The sequence below is a fragment of the Macrobrachium nipponense genome, chromosome 42 (assembly GCF_015104395.2).
Source record: "Macrobrachium nipponense isolate FS-2020 chromosome 42, ASM1510439v2, whole genome shotgun sequence".
Lineage (NCBI taxonomy): Eukaryota > Metazoa > Arthropoda > Malacostraca > Decapoda > Palaemonidae > Macrobrachium > Macrobrachium nipponense.
Window position 1 is genome coordinate 36,059,125 of NC_061103.1, and position 20,784 is coordinate 36,079,908.

The 20,784-nt window shown below is 38.3% G+C and overlaps 1 protein-coding gene across 6 annotated transcripts in view; it reads right to left on the minus strand.

Moving 5' to 3' along the window:
• Positions 1–20,784, minus strand: part of LOC135213109 (transmembrane protein 94-like) — a 137,509-nt gene that overhangs the window by 61,990 nt on the left and 54,735 nt on the right. For 4 of the 6 annotated variants that reach the window (XM_064246995.1, XM_064246993.1, XM_064246998.1 and 1 more), the window contains exons 9-15: positions 20,718–20,773; positions 20,082–20,310; positions 16,454–16,519; positions 13,574–13,667; positions 11,407–11,538; positions 10,805–10,884; positions 9,932–10,110 (exon numbers count right to left, since the gene is read on the minus strand). In XM_064246995.1, coding sequence (XP_064103065.1) covers positions 9,932–10,110; positions 10,805–10,884; positions 11,407–11,538; positions 13,574–13,667; positions 16,454–16,519; positions 20,082–20,310; positions 20,718–20,773 — 836 coding nt within the window. The remainder of the gene's footprint in view (positions 1–9,931; positions 10,111–10,804; positions 10,885–11,406; positions 11,539–13,573; positions 13,668–16,453; positions 16,520–20,081; positions 20,311–20,717; positions 20,774–20,784) is intronic. The other 2 variants (XM_064246994.1, XM_064246996.1) reach the window with 2 other exon arrangements.

Genomic DNA, 20,784 nt, shown 5'->3' on the forward strand with positions numbered 1-20,784 from the left:
AGAGTTGAAAAAACCACAGAAAACAGGGTAAAATAATAAAAAATATCACTAATTTACACTTGAGACAAAAGGGTATATATGTGAATATACAATTAACCTTAAAGTACTAAAGTTCTGCATCACCTTTTCACATCCTTCACCTTACAAGAACAAGAAAAATACCAAATTTGTAACTAATTTGTATTTTTCATAACTAACAAACCTGAGGTCTTAACATTAGGATTTACTAGCGCCAAGCTGGAAACCGGTAGAATTAAAATTACCCTTGTGAGATCCAGGGACTATTGGCATCTATACCAGGTCACGGGGCATGTATACCCAGAATGCCCACGGCTACCTGTGACCCACCAGTTATATTTCTAACCCAGTTTAGACTGCTAGAGGGGTGGTTCGAGGTGGGCCTTTACCTGTTAAGACCTCAGGTTTGTTAATTGCTGACACCATCAACTCCTCCATATGGGCTCCCCAGCCTTCTAGTGACGCATCCGAGAAAGCAAGAGGTCTGGAGAGGATTGTTGAAGGGGGACACCCACTGTCAGATTGTCGTCGTTCATCCACCACAGCAAGTCTTTCCTCACTTCTGCCGACAAGGGAATTTGCTCGTACGGGTGATCTACTATTGGTGACCAAAACTCCTTCATCCTCCATTGTAGGGACCGAAGGTGTAGCCTTCCTTGTGGTACTAGCTTCTCCAGGGAGGTTAGGATTCCCAGTACCACCTGCCACTGTCTTGCTGGCTGTGTCTGTTTTCCCAGAAAGGCATTCACCACTTGTTTGCATTTCTCTATTCTTTGGTCTGTCGGGAATACTTTGGCTTGTGTTGTGTCTATAACCATTCCCAGATATTCCAAACGTTGACTTGGATCCAACTGCGACTTTTCCTGATTTACCACAATACCTAGGCTGTGACAAAGCTGCAGGAGGGTCGCCCTGTCCCTGAGTAATTTCTCCCCGGACTTTGCTATCACCAGCCAATCGTCCAGATATCTTATTAGCCTGATCCCCTGAGCATGCGCCCACGCCGACACGAGGGTGAACACTCTTGTAAAAACTTGAGGAGACGTTGTCAATCCGAAGCACAGGACCTTGAATTCGAAAGCTTTCCCTGCAAGACTGAAGCGGAGAAATTTCCTTGAAGACTGATGGACTGGTATCTGAAAGTATGCGTCCTTTAGATCGACTGTCAGCATAAAGTCTCCGATCCTGACTGCTTGTAGAACCGTTTTTGGAGTTTCCATCTTGAAACTGGTTTTCCTTATAAACAGATTCAGCGTTGACAGGTCTATTACTGTCCTCCACTCCCCGTTGGCTTTGGGTACCAGAAAAATCCTGCTGTAGAAGCCTTTTGACGGACTGCATACTTGTTCCACAGCTCCTTTTTCCATCATCTTCTTCACTTCGTCCTGAAGAATAGTGGCCTTCTGAGATTTGTGGGCATAAGCGACGTGGGGTAATGGCTGATATGTCAGGGGCGGGGTTACCTCGAACGGGATCAAATACCCGATCCTGAGAACATCCACCACCCACTGCTCTGCCCCTAGTTCCTGCCACACCTTCCAGTGATTTGCCAGGCAACCCCCCACTGGTGTGGCCGAGTGATGGGAGGCGCCCATCCTATCTTCTTGAGCCTCTCCCTCTTCCCCTATTGCCCCTTCCTCTGTTGTTTCTATTGTGAAAGGGCCGATGAGTTAGCCTCTTTGGGGAAGAGGGTCTTGTGACTCTATTAGGGATGTTATGTCTCACTGTCTTCTTCCGAGACATTTGCTGTTGTCTTCCCTCCAAAGGAGTAGTTTGACTGTTAGACGTTTTCCTAACTGCCTGTTGCACCAACCTATCGTTAGTGTCCATCCTTCTTCTATCTATCGCCTCTTCCAGTATGACCTCTGGCAACAGCAGTTGCAATTCCAAGATATCCCCATTCCTCATTGCTAACAGGGAATCCAAATCCACATTGCGGCTTAGTCTAGCCAACGCTGCATCTCTCCTCATTAGCAGGATATTTGCCCAAACATTGGCACTTACGTTTGTCAGGTACGCAATCGCCTTGGAACCTGACTGTAGTAATCTAATGAACAATGGTTCATCCACTACTTTTCTTGTTGCTTCCGAGGATGCAATCTTCGCCACTGCTGTTGACCAAAGGTCTAACCAAGAAACAGCCTGAAAGACAGAAGAAGCTGTTGCTTCTAACGTAGCAGCCTCTTGGTACGTCATCGAAGGGCACTCCATTTTAACCTGATCTAAGGTTAATCCAGGCCTTAATCTTACAACATTAGGGTTCATTTGTCTAGACAGCAAAGGGACCTTCGGTGTCGTATAATATTTCCTTTGCTTTATCATTGGAGGGGGAATAAATTTAAATGATCTATTAGATCTTAAGGAATTATCCCTCCCTGCAATCTTTGCATTTACGTGTTGCAAGACCGACTCCGCATGACTCGAACAAGGCAATTCATACGACACCTTGGTATCCCTTTTTAATCCAAATCCCATGTCAATTCCAGGCGGAAGCATACTGGCTGGTGTTTCTGTCTTCTCCGAAAGGTTATTGAATTGACGAATCAAATCAATCACCTCTGCATACGAGGCCAGAAACTCTTGGTTTTCTCCTTCCTCCGGCTCTAGTGTACCATTCTCCGTCACAAGGATGTTGTCTCGCCCCTATCTTCTGACAGACGGCCCGGAATTCCACGGCCGCCTGCCCCTACGGCCGCGGTCTCTTTGATCTTTGCTGGCCGCTGTTGGCTCGATCCCGGATAGTCAGCAGGGGAACGAGAACGCCTCACTCTTTCTCTGTTCACGGATCTAGAGCGAGAATCTCGTCTAGATCTCCAAGATGAAGGCTCCCTTAAGACATATAACTTTGTCTCTATTAGTTTTGGCAACGTTTATGAGCGTCGGAGAGCTTGGCCTCGACCTTTCATCCAGACGGACACTGCCTTCCATGAACGTATCCGCCGAGGTTGCCAACTCCCTATTTTTCGTACTTTTAATAGGAGCCTTATCGTCCTTCGTATGTATTTTGAACGGCCTTACGGGCAAAACTGGAACCTGCATTCTATCCTCTGCTGCACCTTTCACCGCCAACGTCGATTTTACCAGCGGTATCGTAGTTTTTGCGATCAGAACTGGCAACTCCGCATCGGCCGCTAGTCCGTCGGCCGTCGCCTCTCTCGCTTGTTCGGATTCTTGCAAACGGCTTCGTCTGCTAACCTTGTGCTTAGTAGCCACTGACTTCCCGACCTTCCTGCTGACTTCGATATGGCAGTCTTGGTCCGAAGATGAAGAAGAATTGATTCTTCTCCTCTTAGCCCGAGGATCCGCCAGGAACTCCCGAATCCTCCTAAAACGCTTGACTGGCGCTCGCCGTGACGTTATCGGACTTAGCGATGACGCCGAATTAGAGGAAGACGAAGAAGGCGAATCACACTTTTTCTTTTTGTCTCTCTTATTCATTCTCTCCTCTATATCCTGTAATTTCTGCATTACAGTTTGTATTGACGGGTCAGAAGGCGTATTAGCGTCTGGGTGCAGCGAAATAGGCCGAGAAGCAGTCTGTGACGTCATCACGCCTGCCATATCGGTGTGTGACGTATGTTGTGACGTCATCCCTCTCGTAGGGAGAGACTCAAGAGGTTTCTGCTGGCAACCGCACGTTTGCTGCCAAACTACCTCCCACGTTCTGCATCGCTGTAAACACTGAGTTTGATGGCGAAGCCGCGGCATTAACTCCCATAAATTGCAAGCCCGGGGGATGAGGAACATTCAGCGCTGCTGGACCCTGCTGGAACAGTTACGTCATATAATGCGCAAACAGACCATCCAAGGTTGGTACGCCTGGTAGGCCTACCGCTGACCACGTACCATCTAACCTATGTGCTTGAGGAGCAGGAGCCTGGAACAAAGATGGTGGATCTCCCCCTCTACTGGCTGGGAACAAAGGAGAGTGCATATTATTCATAAAATTACCCAAGGGCCCTCCTGACATTTCCCGATACTGAACCCTAGAGAAACCGAGGGGTATGAGACAAATCAAAAGCAGGTGGAGAAATATGGAGCAGCCTGGCTTTCCCATTGCCGATACAAAAGAAGCCGGTAAGGTTTGGTCATCCAAAGATGGCGTCACCACCTTCCTTTTGTATTGGCTTTTCCCATAGAACTTCTTCCACTGTTCCACCGACCAACCGCAACAAACAGAACATGGATTAGTAATCGTACATACGTTTTCCCTGCACCTACTACACGTTGGATGAGGATCCGTCGACACCGAAGTTAGGAACCTAGTGATTATATATTGTATAATTGTTATGGGTATAGATAAGTGTGATTATATATTGTATAATTGTTATGGGTATTTTATGCATTGTTGAAATATGGTGGGTGTCCTATATATAGACAACATGTGGTAGATTCTAGAAGGTGTCTGTTGATGTATTTAAGTTGTGTTGTGACGTCATAGACAAGATGGCGGCGGCGTCGGCAGGATGTAAACAATAACACGGGGCAGTAGAAAGCACGTGTTGGTGGTGTGTGGTTGGTAGGGGAGAGCTCTCTGTCTGGTAGGAGTTGTTTTTTGGGTCGTAAGTCTTGTGGTGCTGGTGTTTTAAGGTGATTTCAGAAGTGTACTGGAGTTGGAGAAAGCGTACAGGTGTGGGTAGATTATTCATTTTTATAGAGAAAGAAAGGAGTTAGGCTAGGCCAAAATTCAAACTGGTAGCAGAGCGTGGTTGATCAAAGATGCCTGGATCCGACAGTGAACAAAGGGAGACTACTAGATGGAGAAGGGAATGTCCTAGGTTTAGCGGGATACAAGAAGAATACAAAGAATGGAAAGGTCAAGCCGAAGATTGGCTATTGTTGTATAGAGAAGATACAAATACCCTGGGCGATAGAAATGAGAATGAGCTTAAAAGGGAAAGCCCGAGAGCTAGTGGAAGCATTAGATAAAGATAAACTTACTGGTACAGAGGGTCCAAAGTTAATCCTAGAGAAACTAGATAAAGCCTATCTAAAAGACTCGGTAATGGAGAATTACGGTAGAATAAAAAGATACCTTCTAATAAGAAGAGAATCTAGTGAAAATATGGCGGACTATTTAATTAGATACGAGAAGGCAGCATCTGAGTGTGAAAGAGCAATGGGGAAAGGCGCGCTTGAAGGCGAAGTCAAGGGGTATCATGTAATAGAGCAAGCAAATCTCACGGAAAATCAAAACAAATGGTATTATCGGCTTGTGGGCAAGAAAAGCTAGAGGTAGGAACAAGTGTTCGCAAACAATGAAAAGACTATTTGAGGGATTAGGGACTAAAGAGGAACGGGAATGGTGGGGTTCGTCAGAAGGCAATGCCAGTTCTGGGAGAGGGAGGGAAAACCAAAGATATCGGGGAAGATGGAACCGAGGAAGGGGTGGTAGAAATCCTATAACAAAGAAGGGAAGGTAACAGTATGTGCAATATGCAGCTCAGAATGGCATTGGGCTAGGGATTGTCCTCAGAATTTTCATAATAGGAAGAAAACTGAAACAAGACTAGAAGAAAATAAGGTAAAAACAGAAAATGGGACAGAAGAAGAAGAGGTTTATGTAGGAGAAGTTAATAAAATAGTGGAATGCATCATGGGAGGTGGTTGATACAATTTTGGACACAGGGTGTAAATCAACAGTTTGCGGGGAATTGTGACTAGCACGTATTGTCATGGATTTGAGTCAGGAAGAGTTGAGGAGAATGAGGGACACTAGGACAGAGTCTAATAAAGTGTTTAATTTTGGTGAGACATCTTATAAGTCCAGAGGAATAATAGAAATACCTGTGATACTAAAAACAGAAAGTTTTATTTGAAGACGGAAATTCTGCAAGGTGATATACCCTGGCTGATAGGTAAGCAAACCATGAGTAAAATGGGTATGACCCTAAATTTGAAAGAAAATTGTGTCATAGTAGAAGTATTAGGGGGAATGAAAGTAGAGTTAAGAGAAGACGAACAGGTCATTTAAGAGTGCCTATAAGGAGGAGGAAGGTAGAAGAATTATTACTGGAGGGTTGGAAGGGAAAGAATCCGAGGGAAATTAAGAACACAATGAAGAAATTACATTTACAGTTTGGTCATGGAAGTGGAGATAAAATATGGAAGCTAACAGAGGAAGCACAATGGAGTAATGGGTAATCGAAAAAGAAAAAGAGGAAATAAGAAAGTTACTAACGGAACTGATTAAAAATTGTGAGGTTTGTAAAAAATACAAAAGAAACCCCGCCAAACCGGTAGTAGGCTTTTCTTGGAGTAAAACGTTCAATGAAGTCGTAGCGATGGATGTGGGAGAGATAGAAGAGAGAAAGTTCTTGGTAATAGTGGATATGGCAACGAGATATTGTCGGAGGCCTGTTGGATAAAAGATAAGAAACCAGAAACTATAATAAAGATACTTTTGAGTGCTGGTTTGCTATATTTGGAGCACCCTCCAAAATATTGTCAGATAATGGGGGAGAATTTCAAAATGAAAAGTAAGGAGGATGGCAGAAAAATGGAATATTAAAGTATTAGCCACAGCATCAGAATCTCCGTGGAGCAACGGATTATGTGAAAAGACCGTAGGCATGATCAAGGGAAGTGTAAGGAAGATGATGGAGGAAGAGGAAGTAGATTGGTCCCTAGCTTTGAAATGGGTAGTGAGTTTGCTAGGAACTGTTTAATGAATAATGGAGGTTTCTCTCCCAACCAATTAGTATTTGGAAAAAACCCTTCACTGCCTAACCTAATAGGAGAAGAAAGTTCTAGTCCTGCAAGCAGAGAAAAAGGGATGGAAGAGGGTATGGTAAGGGACACACTGAATGCAATGCACAAGGCCAGAGAAGCATTTATAAAAAATGAGTCCTGTAATAAAATAAGAATAGCGCTAAACAAAAACATCAGAGAACATAAATTTGAAGAAGCAGTGGTAGGAGATGAGGTATTCTATAAGAGGGAAAATGAAAATGAATGGAGAGGACCTGCTCATGGTAGTGGGGAGTATCGGGGAAAACAATAATAGTCAAACATGGGGATTCTTTAAGAGAAGTAGCTAGGATACATGTGACAAGGATTCAACGACGATCACCAGATACAGAAGAGATATCGGCTAGAATAGATAAATCCCATGGGGTGAAAGGTAGGTCAGATGGCCCAAATGAAGGGAAAGTAGATTGGCTGGAAGGAGAGGAGATAATGGGTGAGAGAAGGAATGCAGACACAGAAGAGACTATAGAAAGAGAGGTGATAGAGGAAACAGTGGAAGATAACGGGCAAAGTGGGTCAATAGAAAGCGAGTTAATGGAAGAGATACCAAAATTCAAAAAGGGAAATAGAGTTAGGGCTATAAACAATGATACAGGACAAGTAGAAGAATGGACTATTTAGGTCTTGCAGGAAAAAGATCAAGCCAAGCATGGGCTGATTCGTACAATATACGAGACTCACAGTCAGGTGACAAAGGGTGGGTTGAACTTGAGGGATTATAGTCGAGGTAAAAAAAATTGAAGATGAAGAGGAGGTGTTGCTGGGATTTGAAAATAGAAGCATAATGGAAGCTAAAGAAAAAGAACTTCTAAGTTGGAGAGATAACCAGGTATATGAGGAGGTAAATGATGTTGGACAAAAAGCTATATCTACAAGATGGATAGTAACTGAAAAGATAAAAGGGGGGGAAAGGATATGTAAAGCAAGATTGGTAGCTAGAGGGTTTGAAGAAGAAATGGCTGAGTGGGAAAAGGATGCTCCCACATGCAATGCTGAAATTTTAAAATTCTGTCTAACCATAATAAAGGTGAAAAATTGGAATTGTTATACATTGGATGTCAAAACTGCATATTTACAAGGTGACGAGATACAAAGAGAAGTGTACTTGAAGCCACCAAGGGAAGATGGTTGGAGGGGATTATGGAAGTTGAAGAAAACAGTCTATGGGCTCAAGGATGCAGCAAAAGCATGGTATTGTAAAGTGGTGAAAGTAGTGAAGGAGCTTCAAGGTGAGAGAAGTAGACTAGAACCTAATATATTCTTTTGGAAAAAGAACAATAAATTGGAAGGCATTTTGTGTACACACGTAGATGATTTTTGCTACGGAGGAACTGAAGGATTCTTAAAGGAAACGATTGGGAGATTGAAAGGGAAATTGCAAGTAGGAGAACAAGAGAGTAAAAGGTTCAAGTATATAGGAGTAGTAATAGAGCAGAAGGAGAATAGATTTTCCCTTAATCAGTGGCAGTATATAAATTCCATAAGAGAACCAGAGGCTAGAAGATATACGGGTAATAGAGTGCTAGAACAAAAAGAGTTAACAGAGTACAGATCAGTGGTAGGACAGCTGAATTGGGTATCACTACACACGATGCCAGAAATATCATATGATATTAGCGAATTAAGTAAAGCATTTAAAGAAGGAACAACTCAGGATATGAAGAAACTTATTAAAATTGTGAGAAAAACTAAGAGCATGATGGGCGAAGTTACAATAAGTGAGATGGAAGAAGAAAGGGTTTATTGGGAAGCCTATGCAGACGCTTCATTTGGAAACATAGAAGATGGCCATACTCAACTGGGTTATATTATTTCTTTGACAGATGGGAAGAGGAGAAGTCCCATATGGTGGAAGTCTAGGAAATCCAGGAGAGTGGCAAAATCCACCATTGAGGCTGAAGCCCTGAGTGTTGGGGAAGCTGTAGAAGGATTGATATATTTCAAGCATTTGTGGGAAGAGGTAGTAGGAGGGAGAAATTTAGAAGCCTTGGTTAACACTGATAGTAAAACACTAATGACCGCCATCAAATCGAGCACTGGTGTAAGTAGCAAGAGATTAAAAATAGATATTGCTGCAATAAGGGAAACCATTGAATCCGGGGAAATAAAGGAGGTGAGATGGATAAAAGGAAAGGAGCAAGTGGCTGATGTATTAACTAAAGCAGGAGTTTCAGGGGAATGTATTAGAAATTATGTAGAGGGTAAAGAGTTGGAGGACGAAGGAAATTAAGAGGGGAATACTAGGTTAGGAAACAGTCGGAGGGGAGGGAGAAAGAGATAAGTGTGATTATATATTGTATAATTGTTATGGGTATTTTATGCATTGTTGAAATATGGTGGGTGTCCTATATATAGACAACATGTGGTAGATTCTAGAAGGTGTCTGTTGATGTATTTAAGTTGTGTTGTGACGTCATAGACAAGATGGCGGCGGCGTCGGCAGGATGTAAACAATAACACGGGGCAGTAGAAAGCACGTGTTGGTGGTGTGTGGTTGGTAGGGGAGAGCTCTCTGTCTGGTAGGAGTTGTTTTTTGGGTCGTAAGTCTTGTGGTGCTGGTGTTTTAAGGTGATTTCAGAAGTGTACTGGAGTTGGAGAAAGCGTACAGGTGGGTAGATTATTCATTTTTATAGAGAAAGAAAGGAGTTAGGCTAGGCCAAAATTCAAACCTAGAACATGGAAAGCCACTGACTCTTGGGCATTTCCTTTGTTTCCTCTTCGAAACGGTAGACGATCCCAATGTTGAGGCAAAATTCTCCATCATACCACTTATACACTCTTTCCTCACACTGAGCACACTCGGAGAAAGAAAAGGTAATAAGAAATGAAAAATGAAATGGATAAAGAACGGGCAAACTGAAAAACCGGCTTTAAATCAGATAGACAGTAACACGTCTTATCTTAAAGGCGGTAGGAAAATAACTGGTGGGTCACAGGTAGCCGTGGGCATTCTGGGTATACATGCCCCGTGACCTGGTATAGATGCCAATAGTCCCTGGATCTCACAAGTGTAATTTTAATTCTACCGGTTTCCAGCTTGGCGCTAGTAAATCCTAATGTTAAGACCGAAGGTTTGTTCCGTATATGAACAAACAATGTTCACACATAGTCATTCACCCCAAAATAAGTACAAAGGTAACACAAGTTTACAAAATTACCATACCTGTGCTAATGTGGGGTGTGGGAGTTCTAGCTGCATTGTAAATGTGGGTTGGGTCAATAGGGAGCTCCATGTAGACATTACTCAAATTCTCTCGGACGACACAGGACGTGGGACGATACGAAAAAGCTGTGCAATAGGCCGACAAACTTGTACGGTGGTAGAAATCCAGAATCTTCTTTCTGTATGGAAAATTGTTTAGTTTGTAAAAAATTAAACTGCTAATGTAAAAGCAGTTTTTACATTAACAAATATTAACTTCCATTTAATATTAACATGGTGCTATAAAATGGGACTTTGAGTTTTAAAGTTTAATGTTTTTTGCTATTTTACATTATTAAGTTTTGAATGGTCATCAACTGAAACCAGGGAACACTATCTGGGGGTCGAGGTACTTAACACAAATTGCCAATTGTAATCCACTGAGATATGGGGAGAGGGACTCAGGCTGGTTTTGCTCTCAGAAGGGGATACCTGCGTCTAAGGAAACTGACTGCCTTTGTGTCTATGCATCTTAAACAAAGAATTTTTTCATGCATTTTTATATAGCACTGTTTTAATGACCTACCCACAAAGTTCACCTCAAAAACACAAAATGGATTTGTAAACTTTCTGTAAATTGATTTACAAGTTAGCAAAACCATAATAAAAATTGATTTACAAGTTAGCAAAACCATAATAAAAACATTTAATATATTCTTATTGAGCAAAGTAAACAAATAATTATATCACTCCAATGGATTCTACTGAGCATAAAAGATAAGCATCAAGTCACAAATCTACTGACTTCTGTAATTTTACAAATATGCAATGGGTTCTCTCAAATTCACAAATGGACGAAGAAGTCAAAATATCACGTCCTTGTAAAACTCTTACCTGTCCTTTTCAGTTAGAGGGCAAATGTCATATCCATCCCAATAGTCTGTACAAGAATCCAGAATGATGTCGGCTGTACCCTGAAAATTTCAATATTGTTAAAAAATCTACCAAGTGGCTGTTTACAGCATCATTTGAGAGACTTTCAAAAATTGAAGGATGAAAAATATGGTGTCTTGTACAAGATTTAGGATAAACCTCAAAAACTTGTATTTTTAGAAATCAATCAGGAAAATCTATCAATTATCATTCACAAGTAGGCAATCTTGAGATTACTAAATCTAATAGAAAAGCATCAATATATTTTCTAAAACTTATACACATGATATAATATGCTATTTCAATCTCAAGAGATATAGTAAAATTTAACACTAAATCCTGAGAGACCCTCAATGCAAAAGAAAAATACTAATATATTTACTAAAATTAATAAATATATCATGACACAAAATAGCATTTCAATCACAGAAGACTAAAATAATAAACAAATTCAACAGCATAGACATAACTCCCAATTCCTAAAATTTACTCTTTTGTAAGTCTTTGGATTCAAGCATCTACCTTGCCCACTTCTAGGGGCTTAAAACAACTTCAACACATACCTGTGACATCAACTCTAATTTCTGAGATGCTCTGTCCCGCATAAGTACCGAGACCATGTGGGGAAAGGGAAACTTGAGTTTTGTGATCATCAGCGACTTGGCTAGGCGATCCTTACAAGCCATGTCTGGAGGCTGCAAAGGGAAAATAAGAAGGAATTTCTAATTGTCAAAAATGGTGGGTGGGAGAGAGACTGATGTACTAATTTGTGAGGTTAATGATTAATACCTAAAATAGCATTGATGACAAAGTAAATGGTAACTACAGAACATGCCTTCTACAGACGAAAAATGACTGATAAAGTTGAACCACAATCCCTTTTTCTTGAAAGTATCCACAAGCAACCTCATTAAAGCATTATATACAAAAGTTATGATGTACAAGGAACCAAAAACTAAACAGCAAGGGCAGAGGAGTACTGTACAAACAACAAAATTATGATGCAAGGTTTTTTTTAAAAAAACTCTTGCTAAATACTAATCATTTCTTTCTTCCTCCACCAAAAACATGGAGCACTACTGTATAGTCCAAGGCCAAAAAATTCTTTCTTAATGCTTTGACCATTTTATTTACCATGCTTTCAGTCTCGCAGATCATTTACAACTCCCTAATTTGAAAAAAAGGAATATATACTTAAGGCCATATAGAATTGGCACTGGAAAAAAATGAGACAGGAATCCCAAATAGATAACTTGCAAAGAAGAAAAAGAAAAGTATAGAGAAAATGTTGAAAAGACCTAAAATATATATAGCACATTTTAAATAAGACATTAGTATTATAATTAATGCCATATTCCTAAGAATCCTCTTACGAAAAGTCCAATAAAAAATACAACAGAGTAAAAACATTATTATTATTATTATTATTGTGCAGTTTTAACCAGACTCATGAATTCAATTTCTAAATATAATGGGACTTGTCAAATGGATTGGATCCAATAAAATAAGGTAGGAGACCTAAATAGTAAAAGAACATAAGACATGCAAAATTATTGTATAAACTCCCATCAATCATAAATGTAAACATTACTAATTTTAGAATGTCCCCAGAGAAGCAAAAATTATCAGGATAAAGGTAGACACCAATAACTGCAGGTACTTTCTACAATGCAGAAATTCATCTTTCACTATTGACTGAAAGGTAGAGCTGGAAATGAATGTTAACGAATACTGTACCAAGGTATTTAGAACAATGCTGAAAAACTGAGAGCTGAAAATTAAAATCCTAATTATGGGGATCATTAGGTTACAAGTAGTAAAAGCTAAACTTATAATCTCCTGGACTAAGTTTAATAAAAGGCCTATAAGCATAATTAGGACTACTACTGTGCTACATATCATAAATGAAAAATCTTGGAGCTTAGGGATTTTGTACACTTGAATGTCTAAGTCCACGTTACATATAGAAGAACTCCACCGCCGTGAATAATAAGACTATACGTACAGTACAATATTCATATTGCACATGGGGCAGTAAAATATTTATTTCAAAGAGTAATGCTGTATTCAAGTTATTTTTCTCCAATAGTAAACTTTTCAACAGCCCAGTTGCTTACATTATAACTGTTCCAAAGCAAAGGGATCAGTGGCTGTAGGAAAGTCTCTAAAACATGCAGTTATCAATACTGTTCTATTATGCTTTTTCCTTTGCAGATCCGAGATATAAAAAAGTTCATACCTTGCAGAGTTGACTAGCTGATCTTTTATTCCTCAAATTGACCGATTGATTGGAAAGTAAAGTTTTGGGATTTAATACGTAATTAAGCACTGATGATCTAGAGAACTATTTTAAACACCACAACAAATCAAGTACTGAAACCATAATTCACAAACCAAATGAACAGGAAGATAAAATAATAAAACTTACTTATACTGCTCCACTGCTTGCCTGACTACCATCTGGTAAAATGTTCAGTTTTTAAAAATGTGACTGGCTGATAGCTTTGAGTATTTTATGACATGACACTACACACTTGGAATAATAATTAACATCACATTTTAAAACTTGTAAGTCAGAAATTTTAGGCAGTGTAAGGCTTTCCACTCGCCTGTTACCAATGCTTCGTACATCCAAGGGTCCATTTCATTATCAAAGAAGACCACCAAACAACGCTCTTCTGACTAACAACTATAATTCTATGAAGCATGAGAGAGAAGTCCACCACTTACCACATGTCTGAAGGTTGAGAGTTGGTGCTCCAACTCAAAGGGCACCTGGGCTTGCTCGGTAAACCCTATTTGTTTGGCTAACTCACACAAGCACCTGTCCAGGATTGAGTGAGAGAAAACGATACAAATATTAAACACAACCAAGAGAAAGAGAGAGAAAATGCACACTACTGGCTTGACTACCAACATGAAAAGCTCTCGAAAGTTAAATCATTTTTTCTGAAATGCAGCAGACATGAATGAAAGCTTCGTATGCAAAAGCTATTGAGAAACTTAAAAAATGGTAAAACAAGCAATATAATAGTGTTAGTATTTTTTAATGTTACATGACAATCTTGATATCTACACTAATGAACTGGTTACTAAATACAATATTATATAATGAAAAAGCACTTCTGAAACAAAAATGAATCACAAGAGACAGCTGTAATAGAGACAAGAGAGTAACAAGAGAAGTCATATTTTTCATAAAGAATAAAAATGTAAAAATGATTAGAGAAGATGCAACCAGAGAAGAATGTAATACTTTTAATATAGATTAGAATGAGAAAAAACATAAATAATTATGTACTTGACAGTCAATCCTATCAAAGAATAACTGGCTACAGCTGTGAGGAAAAAATTTAAAAAGAGATTGAATTGAAATTTGTCAGTGACTGATAACCAATTCCAGAGACTTAGTAACTAATAAGGAAACCTGCCCTAATTCTTTACAGCCAACAAGTTAAAACTTTGGACCGCCAAGAGATGAACTAATTACTATTTATGAAGCCTACCAAAGAATTTGGATGCTTCAAGCTTGTTCAGACTCATTTGCTCACAATGTTTACAAAACACAACTCCACTTTACAAAAATTGATGTGTACATAGGCACTGAAATGCAGCTTATCCTCCAAAAAACTATTATATACTACTTAAAAAACTAAGGGTTATCTGATAAGATGGTCTGGAAAAGAATCAATAACCTTGATATCAATAAAACAATTTCTAATCTGTTAGTAAAGTTAAGAAATATATAAATCCTGGAAAAACTTATGATTGATACTTGACAAAATTGAAAAATGAAGACCCACACTGTCATGAAATAGGTAAAAAACTAAAAATAATTTACAAAGGAAAGATAGTGACATAAACTAACATCAAGGACTGTGTATTAATCAAGAAACTGATGGTCACAAGAGATAAGAGGCAATTTCAGAAGGGAGAAAGGACAAGTAGTTTTAGAGTAAGAGCACTGCAATTACCTTAGTAATCATAAGGCCATGACAGTTCTGAAAATACATGGAAGGGAGCAAGGCACAATATTCTTCGCAACTGGTTTAGTAAAACTTTCAATTTTCCTTTATGTATATGTGCCAAGGGTCAGTCACGAGGAGAATATACTGTATAACTCAACTTCACTGGTCTTGTAAAGTAAGGTGAAATTGTCAGTTAGAAAGAGAATACTGTCAGGAAGAGAATACTGTATTGCTAAACTTCACTGGTCTTGTAAAGTAAGGTGAAATTGTAAGTATAGTCATGGTCTGTACACGACAGTCTTGGAAGAAGGTTCTCTCAACAAAAGTGACAATGTATATACAGGGTATTTCACAGTTATGAGGATGGAACTGAAAGGACCACAGTCAACCCCAAGTATTCACTGGGGACAGAGACAAGAAACACCCGCGAATAGCAAAAATTTGCAAATACTTGACATCCCTATCTAAAAAAACTTATTACTGGCTATTTAAAAAGTTCAAATACCAAAGTTCCCCTCTAAAAATTTTTATTACAGCTTATTTCAATCATTAAAATAATAAACCTAAACACTTTAATAAGTATGTATATGATACAGTCATCTTACAACATTACCCTTAAAAAAATATGGCTCTTAATATTTGAAAATTAGTAAATACGTATTGTAAATCACTATTTTATCATAAACTGCATACGTATCATGTACATTATATACAGTATTTAGTCATGAAAAGATAATAATATACAAAATATTGCTCAGCAAATAGGCGAGTTTGCCATGAATAATTTATAGACAGGTTCCACAGAAAAATCCACGAATCAGGGAGTCTGATAATTGTTAAACAGCAAATAGTGGGGGTTGACTGTACACAGAAATGAAATAGTTACTCGCATTTGAAAATTAACAAGAGTTCACGGATGAATGAAAGAAAAAAATGAAGTTAGGTTACAAAAAGACAGTAGGATGAAGAGTTGAAAACTTCAGCTTTATACCACAACATTTGCAATGAGAATGATAGAAACCTTTGAAGACATACACACATACAATTGATGTGGGGGACATCTATGAGCAAAAGTATTTGATGTTGTACACAAAAAATTAAAACATCACAGTCAATTGTCTCATGCTTCTTCAAACAACAAAAATAATAACAGAAATACAGGTATGTAATCAGGCTGATTTCATAGTATTAATATATTAAGTATATGGATTGCACACTTGTTTTGAAGAGCTTCAATGCAACAAAGTATGTTTACAACAATGATAGATTGTAGGTTCATAAAACAGACGGCTTTGTTTTCCTATCTATCCTTTTTAAAAGTAGTGCTTTCAGAGAGGAAAATATATCATGGACGTATTCAGTGAGGATATAAGAAGACAGAATGTTGACACAGTGATTCTCAAACCTGTGACGTGCTGGTGCAATATAATAACGCACAGTCCGATTCAAGAATTCGAGGAAGAGCAACTGAAAAACTGAAAATATTCAAGGTTTAAAAGAGCCCTAGCACTAAGAACAGATCAGCAAGTAACACACAATTGAAGATCTAGCAGACAGCAGGCAGAGTATATGGGAAGATGTAACAGTACAGTAGAAAAATAAAAAATTCTACCCAACACAAAATAATGTAGAGAACTCATACCCACGACTGCACACTGGTATGTCCATATCCACTATGTGACGGTGCTCACACGCATGACCTACACTGCTGATATTGAGTAAGGGAAAGAACAACAAAGCCTTAGGAATGATGGATCACAATACAAAACATTCTGAGGAAGAGTTCCCTTCCAGCTCACTGAAACAAGCAGGAAGTACAGACACCACCTAACAAGTTATGTTTCTGACGGCGCCATTTGTATGTTGAATTGTTTGTAAGTTGGTTACCGTACACTTCATGCCTATTTAAGTATAGTATGATATAAAATAAATACAGTAGGCAGTCCCCAGTTATTGGCGACTCGGTTAATGGTGATCCGGTTTTATGGCGCTTGTCTAGAGCCATAAAATTGGTGATTTAAGGCGCCACATCGGGCCGAGTTTCGGTTATTAGCGTCATAAGGTGCCGATAATAAATGTTATGGGGCCATCAACATACTTAACAGAGGCACCATTAAATGGTTATTGACGCCATTAACTGAAACTCGGCGCCATAAATCCCTGAGTTTCGGTTAATGGTAGTTTTCGCTTGTCAGAACCCTGTTAAGAACCAGTGACTGCCTGTACTGTATATTTTTACATCCTAAAACTAAATTTGAACTTATGGGTAGCAAAGGGGGGGTGCTCTGAACACAATTTTCATTTGCGATCACGTTTCTTTTGCATCTCTGAATGCTTGTACATTGAATCTTCGTAAGTACGGTGGTGTCTGTATCTTGACTATTTTCCAATAACATCTTTCTCTATTTTTACATTTCTAAGAGAATAAAAATCCACAGCAGGCAGGCATTTCAAAATAAAAACCAAGTGCTGCTTGAAAAATATCTCACAATGGATTAAAAATTGCTGTACATCAAATGAAAAGAGAACTTTTCCTCAGAGAATACAGGACAAGAAGTACCTTCTGTAAGGTTGTGGTTCATGTTAAAAATTTTTAGTCCTTCAACCACATAAAATTCAACACTAGTCTGATGTAGCTACTGTGCTGTTAATCAGTGTCTCCAAATCAATCAAAAATAAGCAAAAAAATCTAATGAGTACTGGTACTCTTAAACATTGATTAATTACGAAAAGACACATACTTCAGAATGGTGTTGGACTTAATGCAAAATAATTAAAATAAAAAAATTGCAATAGCTAAAATAATCACAAGACTACTTGCACAACACAGTGTAAGACAAAAGCATTGCGACAACTGCAACAATGCTCCCTTTTAGTCCTATCTAAGTACTCATACATATATCTTATAGGTACGTAATTAAGAGCAAACCTTTATCATCCATAGATAACATGGTACCCATTGCAAACTAAGTTATTTCAATTTTACTTTTGAGAAAATTAATTCATAGATATGCAGCAAAAACAAGATATCTTAGACAGTAGCATTTAAGAACTTAATCCATTTGCACCAAACGGCCAACTGAAAAAAGTGAGATAAAGATGAAGATAAATTTATGTGAAAGACTGAGGCAGTAACTGCAAGGCAAGAAGCAAACTTCTTATCAACATTAGCAATTCAATCACTGGAAATACAAAGCAATGAGGAGCAAAAAATAGGATATATAGGCTCATTATTAGTTTGTCATATCTATAAGTCAAAGGTCTTGGTGACTTATTGCTCCAATGCAGTAGGAATATAAAGCTTGCCTACCCAATAAAATTCAATAAGTGATTATAGCAGTTACTTAATCACAAAATTACTTTAGATTTTAGCAAAGTCACTTAAAATTGAAAATTTATGGTACTGTACAGTAATTGTTATAGTCCACTCAAGAGTGCCAATCTTACTTTTACTAATGCTACGCTGCACGGTATGGTATATCAGCCGACATCTGAGACATCAATGTCACTTTGAATCTTTCTCTCAGATGAGTATTGCCCACCTAAATGTCTTTCTTGACTACAGTTGGAAATAAATCCCTACACATATTTCCTACACAATTATTCAATGGCCCTTGTGGGCTTGTTCCATATGAATAGGGTTCATCTTCTGAATAATAATAATAATTATACATTAAATTATTGGCAATTATGATGTTGAGCATTAAAGGTTTCCCTCTACATAGATGCACACCTGAGGGAAATGTATGGATTCCTTTAAACAATTGATGATTTCAGGCTAAGACCACACTATACTGGCAGTATAGCATAAGTAAAACACAAGGTCTGTACTTTGCATGAGCACGCTTACACATAATTTAAATGAAAGATGGAGGTATTGCAACATTAGTCAAAACTGTAAATGGAATGGTTATTTATAATATCATGATCTGTAAAAGATGTAACTGATTTGGCAATCACAAAAATTATATACAGAATGTATTAACCTGAAACTCAGGTATTTTTATGATTCCTAAAAAAAGGTAAATCCTTGTTTATTGTGAGTTATTTCAAAGCATTAACCACTGCACATGAAAGTACAATTGTAAGTGATCACTCAACACTGATTAGTTTACAAATAAGGGATATACACACCTACCATCTGCAAGAGAAGGGGCTTAATGGTGGGCTAACATTTTGCCTTACACAAAAAAATTTGTTCCAGTGCACATTAATGAACCCAAAAAGTCAGCTGTTAATAAATATAGGAATACTGCCCAAATACAGGGAAAAAATTTGCCCTATGCTTAAAAACTACTTTTCAATTGAATTTAATTACAGAAACATGAAAACTACCTCATTTTCTCAGTGCCACATATGTAAATCAAACTAACTCTGCACATATAGATGCTGAAACTGACAACGTAAAGAGATATACCAAAATACAATGAATCATAAAGTTAGTCGTATATTGTTTTCTTTTCTAATCAAGTCTGACAAAAATAAACTGAGTGAAGAGTCTTGGTTATATGACCCAATTAAAACATGAAAATTTCCAGAGCTCCAAGACTAACATACATATCAGGGAAAACACCAGTGGACTTGAAATCGATAAAACACTAAAATACATAAACAGATATTATGCACTCGAGTGTGATAAGAGCAAAGCATAGCGGGCTAAGATTACAGGAGGATGATCTGAAAGCAAGGGAGAAGATGGTTTTAGGAATACATTAGAGGGGGAAGTGAGAGAGCACTTACAAAAGAAGTTGGATGGTAACCAGTGGAAAGGCTCTGAATATCACAGCATAAGGGGAATATAAAAAGTTTTGGAAAAGATGGGAATTCAAACAGTTATTGAAAAAGATTTACAAATGAAGGCAACCTAACAAACGTCTATTCACTGAAAAGGAAAATTCTGATATAAAGATAATAATCATAACAATAATAATAACGCTGAAGCTTCTAACTTTAGGAGCTTGTTCAAAGGGTCTGGAAATGAAATTTAAAATAAAACTTAAGTTTTGTACAATCAAATAAATAAATCAGCAGTACATTGCTGATATAATACTCTTTCTAAACAATTAAAAGGTCTGGTAACAATACCTAATACTGTCATATACTAACTGGCTCAGAGAAAATGAGAAACTATTTATATATATATTAATTAATCATTCAACTGCATGCAATAATATACCAAAGCATGGTGTAATCAGCTGTTTCTAAATCACAAAGCACCTACAGCAGCTGTTCTTATTTTCTAAACTGAAGCACGAAGCAGTACAACTCACCTCCTCTGAGAAACGGGAACCAAGTCTTCATTATACATTGCCTCGCACGTTATATGTGCGCAGAACTGCGTGTAATGGTTCTGTGTTGCAGGATTGCAGGTGTTCAACAGGATGTTCAGGCCCAAGGGTTTGAGTGACAGGAGATACCGTCGCCACATTGGATCATCAAACTGCAGGCCAAAAGCCGTCTGGTGATCATGTGTGAGGGATAGAAGGACGCTCTCAGACTCTGAAATCAAGGAAGCTTTATTTTCAAATTCATTTAATTAAATGCACATACAAGATATTATATTGGTCTTACACCAAGAAGATAAAAAATACAATAACAATGCAGAAAATATTACAATTACTAAGGAATAACTAGATAACTATTCACAACTATATTTTCAACTTGAGAGTTAAGCACGAAGTGTTAACGCACAATAAAGACTTTGCTTAACTGCTTTAAAGATGGAGAAATCTTTTATCATTTACCAATCATGACAAAAACAGGATAACAAAGAAACAAAATAATTGGAGATGCTAGACATTCTCTGATATATGTATATATTGAAAAGCTGGGATAAGGCAAGGCACAGAAACTGACAAAATGAAACTGAATAAAGCCAGTTTATTAGAAAAAAAGAATTTATTTACCTTTTGTAGGCTGTGGAGATGCTATTTTTTCTATGGTAGCCTCGTGAAGCAAGTCGTCATCTCCATA